This window comes from Topomyia yanbarensis, chromosome 2 (assembly GCF_030247195.1).
Source record: "Topomyia yanbarensis strain Yona2022 chromosome 2, ASM3024719v1, whole genome shotgun sequence".
Taxonomy (NCBI): domain Eukaryota; kingdom Metazoa; phylum Arthropoda; class Insecta; order Diptera; family Culicidae; genus Topomyia; species Topomyia yanbarensis.
In genome coordinates, this window is record NC_080671.1 from 235,005,947 (window position 1) to 235,021,568 (window position 15,622).

The 15,622-nt window shown below is 33.9% G+C and overlaps 1 protein-coding gene across 6 annotated transcripts in view; it reads left to right on the plus strand.

Annotated features, from left to right (window-relative positions):
* Positions 1 to 15,622, plus strand: part of LOC131678338 (putative uncharacterized protein DDB_G0282133) — a 2,723,618-nt gene that overhangs the window by 2,517,855 nt on the left and 190,141 nt on the right. The window contains exon 17 of one of the 6 annotated variants that reach the window (XM_058958411.1): positions 1,189 to 1,236. The exons of the other annotated variants lie outside the window; for them this stretch is intronic. Coding sequence (XP_058814394.1) covers positions 1,189 to 1,221 — 33 coding nt within the window. The 3' untranslated portion in view covers positions 1,222 to 1,236. Of the gene's footprint in view, positions 1 to 1,188; positions 1,237 to 15,622 lie in introns of those variants that run through there. 6 annotated transcript variants of the gene reach the window in all.

Genomic DNA, 15,622 nt, shown 5'->3' on the forward strand with positions numbered 1-15,622 from the left:
TTTTATAAGAAATGTAAAAACTGAATGAAACCCATCATATTTGAATAAAAACGAAACTTATTTTTCAAACATTAATATTTTCTTTTTCCATTGTTTGTTTTCCAGTTAAGTAAATAAAGGCATTGCAACGTTTGTCTTGTCTGCTAGTAGATTATATAACGTAGATAATTTATTGTGAGCTTGTTTTATGAAAAATTACACATTGGGGTTAATTCATGATAACGATTACTATAAACTCAACCCGTATACTAGACATAATGTTTTTCTTCAGGTAAATAAAATTTAGAAAAATGATGCAAAAATTATTCCAGTTCATTTCCGGTTGAACTTTACTGGGAACCCAGTTTAGTTGCTTCCAGGGATGCCAGGTGTGAACGTCAAAATCTCGTGTCAAATACGGATTTTTATTTGAGCACTCTAGTTAGAGTGTGGCCAAGAGGCCATGACGTATCCAAACGAACATGGAATTTGATGTATACACAATAGAAATACATCAAATTTCCAAAGAGAATAGGGAAAGAGACGAATAGTGTGAAGCCAAAAATACCTTATTGAGCAGACCAATCGTGCAATGTAAATAAACATTACTCATGCCTGAGTTGGAGGAGATAAGTATTGTACATCTATTAAAAAAGAAATTTTAATTTTCGTCAGAATTTGGTTCAATCGTGATTGTGAGGTGCATTCTAGAGTATATGTATGAGTAAAAACAAGCTATAGAATTATTTCATCTCTTTGTTTCGAAATGCGCATCGTTTGATAAACAAATCCAACAATCGACATACGGTTTGTTTTCAAAATATAATAGGAGTCATTTAAAGTGCTGCCTGTGGAAGCGGTTGCCAAAATTCTAGTGTTGAAATCATCATAAAGGGAGTGTTGCCGTTTTGACTGATTTTCACTCTTCGTCTCTTTCCCTATTCTCTTTGCAAATTTCATGTTCGTTTGGATACGTCATGGCCTCTTGGCCACACTCTAACTACAGTGCTCTAATCTTTAGGGGTGTGCGGGTTAAGGCATATTCTGATGCAGATTAGTACCGTGAGTTAATATCTCAGTTCTTTTTAATTTTTAGGCCCGAAACTATCGAAAAAACATTTTTTAGTTTGTTTCGTTTTAGGACAATAACACATCCAAACCCATGCGACTTGTACAACTCTATAGGTTTCCTTATCAGATCTACCATAGTTTGCAGATGAAACTTGGGATGCAGGCTGCTAGCGGATGGACAAAGTACCAGATCATGTCCCGGTTAACAATGAGGCGAACGGGATATTTGCAGATACGTCATTTAGTGGGACAACTGTCAGTTTGTTGGTTGAATTTAATTTGTTTTTTTATTAAATTACAAATCAGAAAAGAATAATTAAGGTTTAAGAATGATATGAGTGCACTCGTAAGGACACCTGTTATCAACACATATGAAAATCTGGCACAATTTTTCCAAATTAAAGATCCCTATTGACTTTGACATTTGTCAGTCGGTACAACTAGCGAATTAAATTCGTTAGTTGGACATAGGCTGTGGCCCAACCAACGAAACTCAACTGTATAGGAAAGGACTGCAAGCAAACCCAGTCACCGTGGCAAGCAGAAAGTTAAAAAAAATTGAGCAAGACGAAATTGATGATGGCAGAGTTTCTGCGAGCATTTTGCGCGATTTGTGTGAGAATGCTGGCAAAGACAGGATACGCGCAGAAATCTTACAGCACTGCCAAACCAAGACCACACTGAGCAAAAAGCATCTGAGAATTTCATAAGTCTCGGCATATGAACCAGCCTTCTGACGATGCCATTGAACGCTTTCGAATGTCATAGACAGGCTTATGAATTCATTTATCTTTATTCATGCACTCCATAGACGCACAAATAATGTATTTCATTAAACAGTTTTATGACTTCGCTCAAATATATGCGTTTAAGAATTTCATAAGTTTTTCTCATGAAACCCATATGAGATCTGTTATTGATTCTATAAAATTATATTTTGTTTTTCATAAACATCTCTTTTGTGAAAAGTTCATAATTGTTTCTTATGAATTCAGTACTGGCTTGGACGGTCAACCAGGAGCTAATAGTTTCAGTCCAGCACTTTTCGGTTACCGCTGTTTGAAACAAAAGAAGTGGAATTTTTAGTCAAATTGCAACAAAATTTTAAATAATTGTTTTTTTTATGTTATTCAATAAATTACTGTGAGCATTAAATCAGTTAACGTGGCTTTGATTTTTACAGAAGATATCCTATTATTTGAAATGAAATAAGTTGTGCATATAATTAGTGTCTGGCGCGTATTTTATAATTATCAAAAACATTTGAGAAATAACATTAATTATCCTGCAGTTGTCAAGTCCAGTTTCCCAGTTGTCTAAGCCCAGTTTCCCAGGAAATATTGACGAAGCGTTCCAAATTTACAAATTTTAATATTTAATGAGAGTTTTCTCTTCAATCTTCTGAAGGGATCTATACTTGGTGGTACATTTGTCCCGAATTGAGTTCTACAAGATGAGCACACTAATGAACTCATGATGAATGACGTTCATGTTTGACAATTCTCGGTGGTTTGTTTCCTTTGTCAGTTGCGTGAGTTTGAGTGCAACTGGTGTTCATCTGTTACAGTCAAACTCACGTAACTCCCATGTAAACAAACCACCGAGAATTGTCAAACGACGTTCACCCGGCTCATTTTGTGGGGTTATGTCGGTTGGTGTAAAGCCTAATATCCTCTCAAGGTTGTTTTTATTGTTAATTTTTTGTCTACTAAAAACGATCGAGAAATGTCAGCCATGTTCTATTTTTTATGTAAATGCACAATAATATCCATAAATAACAAAACTTATGGCACAGACAAACAGACGTAACACGAGATGAATTTTCATCTCCCACAGAAAAAACGGTCGATTTAAATTATGAAAAATGCGCCATTTCACCGAGCATGGCGCTTGTGAAGCGATTTTGACACATAGCCATAATGTGTAACTTCGTTACCGCAAGCACCCGAAAACCAAGATGAAGGGAAAGAAAGGTGGAAACATTCGTCACTTTTAAGTGTATTAGTTTTATACATGTCAAATGGAACAAAGTGTCCGCGACCCATAAAATAAGTAAACATCGTCTAACTAGACACCCAGATGGTGCTAGTTACTGACGAGATGAATTCGAAACACAAAAAATAAAACTTAATTTAAGTTAGGTTTTGTGCCCTTAACGCGCAAAGTGGTTTAATCCATTTTTCCCTCATGGGAAATAATATTGCATAATGCAAGGCGTTTGGCTCCCGAGCCAAAAGACAAGAATTCGTTTTCGCTTTCTCGCCAGCAAACCTGAGCCTCTGTGCTTGCTTCCCGGGACATCACTCGGGACAGTTCAGTTGCTTTGAACGTTCACATGTGTCGTGTGAACTGTTTGGAATTTTTTGTGTCTAACTAGTGCTAATTTGGGTACTAGTTTAGATACATCGTCTAACTAGACACCCAGATGGTGCTAGTTACTGACGAGATGAATTCGAAACACAAAAAATAAAACTTAAAAAACATAAAGATCCAAACGAGCGTCCTGATTCTTTAGCGCACGATGAAAAGAGAGAAAAGGCTGAACTTCACCACGGATCTTCCGATTCGAACACTTCTTGACACTTTTTATATCCAAACAATCGATAAAAATAATTATGACTGAACCGAATTAAAACCTCTGGCAACAGAAGAGCCCACTACCGTTTGTTTATGTTTTTCGTTTGTTTTATCGGTTTTATCGAAGAAATATGGCAATAGTACTTATACTTGGAACAATGTGACATCTTGTATCGTCTTGCCCGAAAACATAACCGCCATTTTCATTTTATGCAAACCAAAACAAACAAAATGGTCCAGAATGTGAAATGCATTCCTGTCGAAGTGTCCAAGGCAAGAATTGTTCAAAATCATTTCGTATTTTCCTGCACGACGCTGATCGGTGAGCAGATACATTTTAGGATCTTGCCAATTTAACTGGTTCGGCGTAACGAATCTAACCGGATGTATGCAATGGATTCGAATTTGTCGATCCGTGGAACTGACGGAAAAATTCAACTTTGGCATGGTGCAGGAGTTACGAAAACTGAAGATACGCTTAGACCATATTCAATCTAGATATATTTAATGATCCGTCGGAACCCAACAGCATCGCCGAAAGGGAGACCCAACCAATTTTCAAGCGAATGAGCTTTCTACCAACCGGAACGTTTCCCAAGTTGTAACAAAATTAAACTCTTCCATAGCCTACATAATGAGTTTTCACCTACAAAAAGAGTTAAAAATGAAATCGTTGATGCGAATTGATCCTGATATTGGCAAGGAAATTTTAGGGGTTGTACCTCCGTGATCTTGATCCAATGATGACCTCGATAGCACAGCCGACTCTTTAAAAATAGGCTACATAGCCTTGTTCTTATAGTAAAAGTAAACGCTAGCATGGAAAATAAAATAAAGAGTACAAGATGTCTCCGGGATTCCAAATGAGCGACGGCAAAGAAGAGTAAATAGAGACAAAAATCAATCATACGACCAATTGACGACAAAAATTGTTTTCTTCACACGAAAAGAAAAATAATTTTGTTGTTGCTTAATTTCCCGTAACAATAAATGGTTGTGTTGGGTTTTAAAAATGAAGTCGTAGCTCTGCATTCTTTAAATTTGTCAATTGCAATAATTATGCCATGGAAAATTTAAGTACGTGACATAGGCGATTTTTCTATTTCGCTCTTCAAATATACCAACTGCAACAATGCTCCTACCTTTCATCTACTATCTTGTAATTGGCAAGCGGTGTGGGCATTGTTGCCAGTACTTCCAATGAAAAAAAATGTTGTCCCATGGTTGCCAGAATCACATTTTGTGCAATGTGTTCAACAGATGTCGCTAGTATACCGTGGGCGATGATTTTTTTAGAATTTTCTTCGAGCTGTTACGTCTGTTTGTCTGTGGTATTGCTTTACTGGTGTTTTAGGGGCAAAACTAAACCGATTTTGAATATCGGGGTATGAAAACACATCTAGGTGATTCAAGGAATTCGATGTTGAGAACATTTTGTGAATTACCTTTATAATAAATTAACTATTTCTCAAAAATCAATATATAAGTTCACTTCAAAGACAAAATAATGTGTTGATAAAGAAACAGTGAATTCTAGTATTTATCTCTTGGATTAGGCATTACGTTCAATCATGAGGTAAATGTTGGATGGTATATCAATACACAGATCAACAAGTAATTCACCTAGTAGTGAGCTAAAAGATTTCTCATATAATTATACTCGTGGCGTCACCGAAAGCAACTGTATGTTTGAAGCCCAAAAGTGTAGCGAAAATTTAGCTTTTCCTTTTACTACTCACATTAATTATGACAAGAATGAAAGAAATCAATATATCATAATAATATACCTATAAAAATAATGTCACTGCATTAACCATCATTTGCCATTCCTCACACGCCCCCACCCATCTCTCTCTCTCTCTCTCTCTCTCTCTCTCTCTCTCTCTCCTTCTCTCTCTCTCTCTCTCCTTCTCTCTCTTCTATCGCATCTATCTAGCTATTTCTGTATCCATTTCTAAGTTGTGTGATAAGATCTTCTGCCAATCTGAAATTTGTTAATTGTAATTGCGAAGGTTTGAGAAAACAAAACTATTTTTTGTCTGCTGCTACATCAACTCAATTTTAATTCAATTGTATTCAAAGCCTGTATCTACACTATAATTAAGGAAATTCATGGCTATATCCGAAAAATGTTTGGCTTAACTGGGTAATATGAAAGTTTGATGATGAAAATTTTCAAAAGAGACATTCCACGTGCGGTATTCAAACTCTTCGTATCTCTATTGAATTTTGAATGAAATATATGCTCAAAGACTGAAAGCTGAAGCCAGCAGGATTGGTCTTGCCATCAACGTTTCGAAGACAAAATACATGAAAGGAAGAGGTTCTAGAGACGACATTGTGAACCTCCCACCCGAGTTCGGATTGACGGTGACGAAATCGAGATGGTCGACGAATTCATGTATTTGGGCTCACTGGTAACCGACGATAATGATAACAGCAGAGAAATTCAAAGACGGATCTTGGCGGGAAATCGTGCCTACTTTGGACTCCGGAGGACGCTCCGGTCGAACAAAATTCGCCGCCGCACGAAGTTGATTAGTTGAAGTTGAAGGCCACGACAGCTGGACTATGCTCGTGGAGGACCAACGCGCCGTTGGAGTTTTCAAACGAAAGGTGTTGCGTACCATCTATGGTGGCGTGCAGATGGAAGACGGAACGTGGCGCAGACGAATGAACCATGAGTTGTATCAGCTGCACATTCGTTGTATTGGTACGAACTTTCATGAAAAATAACGGATCAAAGACCAAAAATATCCACAAATCAGATCCAGGAAAAGAAGTCTCCCAAAGTACCCACTCTCGATGAGGGATGCAACTGCAATGTGTCTTCTAACTTATCGTCGTCCATATTTGGATATACTGAGTAGTTTGCACCATTTCTTTTTCACAGTATTGGTCTGTATAGGACTTATTTATCCATATTTTCTGCACGAGAATTCGGAACGAAACAATATGAAAGCTATGAGGATGAATGGAAAGAGACTGCATTGCAATCAACTGAATGCACGGCTTTTATGCTATCGACATAGCCTATACATTTTACATTTTTTACTTCAATGCAAATAAAAACTTTGAAATATCTACCTGTCTCATTCACGAATCTGTCGTTCTCTGTTCAAGGGGCTTGAAAGCACATGTGACCTTGTATCACTTTACTATATTCAATTGCGTGTTAAAATACTGGACCAGTAAATTCTATTCTGTACATAAATCTTTTTTCGGGAATATGTGACCAAAAAGTAAACTTCGAATTCCAAAGCAAATTGAACGTTCCAGGTTCCTGATAAATAATTAGGGTCCAACAATAAAGTAGAAACACCAGATAATCTTAAAACGACGCCGTCAAGTAAAGAAGCATGAAAACAAAAAGAATAAAACCAAAAAAAAAATGGAAGCCCTAGAAAGTCCATTGCATATTTATTAGCCTTTTCTCAGAAGATGGGATTTTCAAAACATTTCTAAACTTTTTGATGCAATGGTTCTCAAATTCGTACAATCCGGTTTATTCATTTTCTTAACTCAAAAATGTTTTTAGCTTCAAATATATGACCGCTTCTATTTAATTAATTATTTCATTCCGTATCTTTTTATTCGTTTTGTTCATCTGCGTTCATTTTACTTATTTTATTCGTTTCATTCTTTGGATTCACTCTGATCAGTTTATTCTTTTTGTGCATTTTTCTCATATCATTCATTTCATTGTTTTCATTGTATGCATTTTATTCATTTTTTCCAGTTTATTCATTTTGTTCAGTTTCTTCATTTTAATAATCTGACTACTTTTTCAGTTTCAATCATTTCATCAAAATAATTTATTTGATTCAATTTGTTTCTTTATATTAATTTATAACCTTTTACCATTGTTCAATTTTTCATTTTAATCAATGCATTTAATTCTGCCAATTTTCTTCTTTTTATTCATTTTATTACTTCAGCTCATTTTGTTTATTTGATTCGTTTGTTTTATTTATGCATTTCATTTATTTTTTACTTTATTCATTTTGTTCATCCATTCTTTTTATTCATTTGATCCATTTCATTAATTTGATTCATTGTATTCACTGGATGAATTAAATCAATTTGATTCATTTGTGATTCATGTGATTCATTTGATTCATATGATTCATTTGAGTCATTTGATTCATTTGATTCAATTGATACAATTGATTCATTTGAATCATTTGATTCATTTGATTCATTTGATTCATTTGATTCATTTGATTCATTTGATTCATTTGATTCATTTGATTCATTTGAATCATTTGATTCATTTGATTCATTTGATTCGTGTGATTCATTTGATTCATTTGATTCACTTGATTCACTTGATTCATTTGATTCATTTGATTCATTTGATTCATTTGATTCATTTGATTCATTTGATTCATTTGATTCATTTGATTCATTTGATTCGTGTGATTTATTTGATTCATTTGATTCATTTGAATCATTTGATTCATTTGATTCATTTGATTCATTTGTCTCATTTGAATCATTTGTTTCATTTGGTTCATTTGATTCATTTGATTCATTTGATTCATTTGATTCATTTGATTCATTTGATTCATTTGATTCATTTGATTCATTTGATTCATTTGATTCATTTGATTCATTTGATTCATTTGATTCATTTGTCTCATTTGAATCATTTGTTTCATTTGATTCATTTGATTCATTTGATTCACTTGATTCATTTGATTCATTTGATTCATTTGATTCATTTGATTCATTTGATTCATTTGATTCATTTGATTCATTTGATTCATTTGATTCATTTGATTTATTTGACTCATTTGATTCATTTGATTCGTGTGATTCATTTGATTCGTTTGATTCATTTGTCTCATTTGAATCATTTGTTTCATTTGATTCATTTGATTCATTTGATTCATTTGATTCATATGATTCATTTGATTCGTGTGATTCATTTGATTCATTTTATTCATATCTTTAATTTTATGCATTTCATGTTCAGTTATTCGTTTTATTTCATTCAATTTGTTAGTATGAGTCAATTTATTCTAATAATCTTATAACTATTTCTAAATATAATCTTAATTTTTATTCAATAAACTAATCTAATTTGATTCGTGTATATTATAATTTTGGTTTACATTAATTTTTCTACTCATTTCATGAATTTAAAAACCTATTATTTCATTTTTTGCTTTACTTTTTTATTTCGTTCGTTTTGTTGATTTCTATAATTTATTCAGTTTATTCGAGATTTTATTCGTGCAAGACTAGAAACTGTTTTCATCCCACCTCTAGTTGGGTGCCTACTTCTCGTGAGTTCTGCAAACTAATCCAATAGTGAAATGTGTAAGAAATGTCTCATCTCACTGCAAGGTGGATTAAAGCGGTTTTACCGGGTAGCATCACTGCCATGAAAATCAAAACAATAATTTTGAATCGAATGATTAAAAGCTGTAATTAGTTACTAAATGTTGATTTTCTGAATAATATGGTATTAAATCATCACACAAGATGCAAAACGTCGTGTGGAATGCTTGAATATCGTGTATAGTGCCGAACATAATTCTTTGTTTGGGACTTTATAGCTACAGGGTGTTTGGTTCATGGTTAAGAATCTCTCGAGGGGTGATTGATTGTCATATTTGGAGAAAAAATCGTTCTACACATACCATCAAATCTCAATCGTTACAAAGTTATTAAACTTTTTGTGTTCAAAACTTATTTGTCTTAAAATAGCTCTAACTCAAAAAGTATACTTTGTATTGCAAATCTTTTAAGTTCATTGGGAAAGTAAGAAAATTTCCCATTGAGTGATGCCCTCATATGTTTCAGCTAATAAATTTAAGTAACCTGCATAATTCGTTCTTTGACATGATAGATTTATCTTTTCTTGTTTTCATGTGTTTTGGTTATTGAACTTGGATATTTTTGTCTCATTCTCGTTAATACTAGCTCTAATTGAAAAAAGTATGGCACTTGTATTTTTTTTCTTTTTATTCGAAAGTCAGGAAAATTTTACAATGAAAAATGTATTAATACCTTTCAGTTAAGTGAATTTACCATTCTTTTAGAAGCAAATTAGTTTAAAGTTAGTGTTATTATTAGCATTTTCGTTAATTTTCTTAAAATTGTGAATAATAAACATCACCATTATTATCATAGAAATAATGCATCTCAGCAAATTCAACAATTATTTCTTTGACTACTCAATTATCTCTTTTTGTTTCGACGCAAAATCATTTTTATCCCATCGTTTCATATGCAAAGATAACGATTTCGAACCCACTACATTTGTGGTGAGGTCGTGCTGTGTTAACTATTAAATAGCAGCGAAATGAAAAGAGATATGGATAAAGTTATAGAGAATGTTGAGGCACCAAATGCACAATAGTAAATTTTGTTGATTAATAATTAGAATAATTTCAAAACTCCTCGAAAAACGCTAATTGTAAGCTATTTTCATAGTAAAAGGCCATTAAGTATCCTTAACTAAGAGATATTTGTACATACATCGATAGAAAATTTTCCTAGGGGCAGATCACTTGTGATGCATTTTTAAAAATCAGCGAAATTAAATGCATTTCTTTCCATCAAAATAGAAATTCGTAATGAATTTTGCGTTACGTGCAATGTATTTTGCGTTGCGTGTAAAGGCCTATTTACACCCTCGGTGAAAATGAACGTGAACTCGATGCGCATCAAATTGTTTTTTCCAATATCTCGCATATTAGTGTATAGAAATTGATGAAACTGGAACTAAACGATAGTACATTAATATACTTAGCGAATCCATGCACAATTAGTCGATATAATTGAATCAATGCAACAATATTCATATCCCCCGATCATTTTAAATATTCCACGGTGAAATATGTTCGCAGTGGATAATTCACTTGTTCACCGGGATTGTAAACGCGACGATGGGCGGAATTGATGTGGAGTGGTGAATATAAATGTCATCGCTGTTCACGATGAACGTTCGCCTTCGAATACCAAATTACATTCTGACAAACTGTAAACTGCCAGGTGAGCGTGAAATCGTGGTTCGCTGATGAAACTGTTCACGACGTCGTCCACCGTGAACAATGGAAGGTATTCAACACGTGTTCACGTTCATTTTCACCGACAGTATAAATAGTGCTTAAGACGTCAAAACCCTACAAAAAAACCAGCCCTACATTCAACAAAACATCGAACAAAGTGGATCAGCGTAGGACGATTGTTAAGTAATCTTTTCTGCGAGGGAGTGCAATGTTGATGCAAAAATGGAAATTAAATGCATTTTTTCTAAGTTGATGCAAATTTGTTATACATTCCTAGAGTAATCTGCCCCTAGAAATTTTCTCAGTTTTCAAATGAAACCTTGGAAATAACGATATAAAGCATATTTTTAGATTAGAGTCTTTTAAGCACTTGCAAGTCGATTACACGAAAAGTTTAGTGATGAAATTACAAAGAAATGAGAAGAGATAGGAAGATGATGTTGAAGAACAAATAATGAATCATCCTAAAACCCAACTTTTGGATAATAGATATTGCTATAATCATAATTCATTATTTTGAGTGAATTAACCTCCTCAAAAACACTAATTTTTAACCACTTTACAACTAAAATGTAATTAAAACTAATTAACCGACAGATATGAGAACACCATTCAATTGGAAATTTTCTCACCTTTCGAATGGAACTGAAAGATTTAAAATACAAAGTATACTTTTTGAGTTAGAGGTATTTTAATACAAATAAGTTTTTTTCACAAAAAGTTCAATAACTCTGTAACGGTTGAGATTTGATGGTATGTGTAGAACAATTTTTTTCTCCAAATATGACAATCAATCACCCCTCGAGAGATTCACCCTGTATAACGCCCCATATAATATTAATACATATTATGTAGGTCGCTGTCAAACTCCATATGATGGTATAGGGTTGCCAGAGGGCTGGTTGAATATCAATACCCACTGAGGCTGTGAACACGGTTAAATAAAACAACCTGCAGAAAAGTTGTTTTAACTTACTTTTGAGTTGTGCTTCGCTTTCGCACTTATTAGTGTTGTCAAAAACAAAAAGAGAGATTCGACTCAGTCGAGGTCTTCCGTGGAGGAAGGTACTTTTGAGTTGTTTGGGTTGAACTCAAAATTAGGTAAATTCAACTTAAATTTGAGTATAAAAAACCTATCAATGAGTTGTAATTTTTGCCGTGGTCAAATGGAAACTACCTTCAACACGGTTTACCTAATTTTAAGTTCCCCCACCATACCACGAGATTGAGTCAAAGGAACTCAATTTTAGGTAGTTTTTCGTTTCCGTGAACCATTTGGCGATTTTCTTTAACTTTTAGTTAAAATTTGACAGTTCGAAAGTTATTTTCTCTTCAATGGAAAAATTTAACCGAGAGAGCGAACCATTTCAAAAGTTGACATATGGATAGTTATTTAGAATTGACAGCTGCGATGACCACAGATTGGTAGAGGTGTGAACATTTGTCGATATTTTAAAATTAGTTGTTTTTCTTATTACATTAAGTATGACAGTCATAGCCTCGAAATGTAAACATCCACATCATGAAATGACCCAAACAAATCTTAACACAACACGTTATCGTTTCCATCTTTATCCTTTAATCCTGTATTGAAAAATATTGACAACCTCAATTAGGTACAGAAAATGTTTCCACCTTTTTATTCTGCATCATGGGAAAAATTTTAACCATCGAGCTGTCAAATTTAACTATCGCTCTGTCAATTTTAACCATGCTCCAGAGTACGGTTATTTTGCAAATAACTTTCGAAGTGTCAGATTTTAACTAAAAGTTAAAAATTTCACCAAATGGTTCACAGCCTGAGACGTCCAAAAATTTGTTTCAAAATCGTTCAGCACGGGTCCAACGATGGACGTTTGTTGAACGGTTATTTGGATGTATATAATTTATTGTGAGCTTGTTTTATGGAAAATGGCATTACATTGGGGTTAATTCATGATGACACGCAAAAATTAATACCCTCCTTCCTCCATGCACTGATTACTAGAAATCAACCCCTACTAGACAATGTTTTTTCTTCAGGTAAATAAAATTTAGAAAACGTTTTTAATCCACCTAACAGTGCGATGAGACATTTCTTATAACTCGTATTACTCTCTTCGGATATTATATCGTTTTAGAACATTTAGAACTTGATGCTTCGCGATGTTTTTGATAACACATACTACATGGGATAGTGGCAGGACTCAGAGAATCGCTCAAATCAGCATAGGACAACATCAGTGCTACAAATCTCAAACCAAATCAATGGGAAAGCGAAAAAATGGCCCATAAAATAGACATACCAACGAATTATTGTTAATGCTCTGTTAAAAAAATATCTAAATTGTGGTGGGAAAACTGAATTTTCCTAAAGGGGTTATATATTGTACTGAGCCAAAAAAATCGATTTTTTTTTAATCGGTTTGAAGTTTATACTTTACTCAAATTTCCAATGCTACTGAGAACTAAGAAATCAACGCTTTTTATTGAAAAGGGCGATACTAGCAGTGATACCATTCAAAGAAAATCAACAGTGAATATTTCCAGACTTGGTTTTATTTCCTATTTAAGAACTATTGTGTTTTTTAGATTGTATGATTCAAAACTTCATAAAGTATTTGAAATTATTAAATAAAAATTTGTTTTGCTATTGAAATTGACAAAATGATAGTATCGCCCCTTTGGCAATTGTTTACTTTTTCGGTCCCACCTATCAGCATTGAAGTATCATGATCATCATCATGTAACATTTATGAAAAAAGCCTTATGTTTTCATTTGTAAGTATCGCCCTTTTCACAAAAAAGCGTTGAAATGAAATCGCAGCTCCTGATATCACGCTATCTCTGAAGTGCATGCATGCATAGTTCCAAATTTTACTTCGACATCAACTTTTTCTAAAGGTGACTTCCCAGTAGTATCCTTGATTTGAATTATTATCGCTAATCCTAATGCCAAAGAACAAATAAAAACCTCTCGAAAACGAACCGTTTGGGAAAATCATCGATAACCTTCCGTCACTGGGTGCACAGTGCTCTGAAAATCTAGCGAAATCGTCTTAGGGCACCAGCGGGTCTAATTCAGAGCTATCTGCGCGGCGAGTTAAATCTGTAAAGAATACTAAAAATTAATTTCTATTCCATAATTTTCAGTTCAGCAATTCGAGAGATCGTGCTCACCGCAAGCCATGAAAAATAGACTACGTTGTGAAGCGATGGTCACTATTTATTAAAAAATCACGGTTAAATAAAAAAAATAAACTATTGAAAATTTTCAATTAGTTTATAATTTTCACAAACTTATTAGGAAAAATTGTTTAGTAAGCTTTCGTAATATTGTGTAGGAAAAAAGCTGAAAATTTCAGTATTTTCTCTATCTGCAACATATAAACCCTTAAGTAAACCAATTAATTGGTATACGAATTGGAATAGGTTCGCCAAATTTTGGAAGAAGTTTATAAAATAACCCCTTGAAAACTACCTAAAAATTGTTGTAGTTCGAAGCAATACAAAAATCTCCAAAAATGAAATGTACCTATTAATGTGAAACACAGTGAATAATACATACAATAAAGACCCATTTTTATCAGTCTCATGGCGTATTTTAGGCTGACAAAATGGGGATATTGACTAAATCGGGCAATTTTTTTTTCTTTATAATAAACTGAAGCTGTTAAAATATTCTTCCCGTCCCTTGGTGTAGTCTGATAACTGTTTCTGATTATGATGAACTTTTTATTTTTGCATATTTCCATCTTCATGATAAGGAAAATATGCTCAAGAAAGGATTTACTCGAATTCAGTCTTGTTCGTCTGCTAGAGCCCATCAAACATATGTTCATATTTGGCTGATAAAATCGGGGTGTATTATAATAGATATTCAGCATTCGAAGAAGTTTCTCGCGAACAGGTGTAGAACGACTTTGTTTCTACTTACTTGAAGTCAGCGGCGTAGCCAGAAATTCGGTTTGGTGGGGGTTTGGTGAAAATCGATCATACTGTCCAAACGGCATAATTCCGAAACCGTAATTTTTGAAGTTTGAAAATTATGCAGAATTAATTTTTCAGAAAATAGTAACAGAGTTCGTGTCTTTAGCGAATTTGTTGAGACTTTATTGTAGTCATGAATATTAACCTGAGAAAATTCACCATAAATACTTCTTGGACGATATACCGTCAAAATTATTTTTTCAAATGATGCGCTGTTTAACGTTTGTAAAACTCATCGAAGATACTGAACCTCCGAAATCGGCGGTTTCAAAGTGATGCTATCTTGACCTTAAATTACTGTTTTTAAACATTTGACCTATACATACATACAACAAAAATCAAATTCTCATCAAAATAGATCAGGAACTGCTAGAGTCGAATGGAAATCGTCATTTTTCATAAATTTCTCTCTACATTCGGAAAGTGTTATCCTCGTTATTAATCATATTACGTTTTCGTCTCAACTCGACTTATTCCCAAAATAAAAACCGGATTTAATCCACCTAGTGGTGCAATTGTGCTTTTCTCATTTGTCCAGACTACGATTCTATGGCTGGTTATGTTCAATACAATGGTGGAAATGAATATTACATGTTCAGTACGATTTGCACATACGTACAACGGATCGACAGCCACGAGCTTGAGATACTATGTGATACTGAAACATCGCTTGAAACCAGCGGCGGATCATGGAGAAAGATCCGGGAGGTCCAGGTCCTGCCGAAAATTTTCAACTTGTTAAGAAATTTTAAACTAGTTTTAATTTTAAAGTAGCAACCCCTCACTGCATAGTCCCTCCGGGCCGGTATGATTGGCGATTTTTAGAGTGATTGCCTAACCTTTCTATATGAGAAAGGCAAAAATGTACCAAAGTCCAAAAAAGTCAATTTTTGTCAAACATCTCAATGTTTCATGCATTTTAAAGTCATTTGGCATCAAAAATACAAATTTTATTTTGAAAATTTTTCGTTTCAGTTTTATTGGAATTTGCTGTGTGTTTGCAC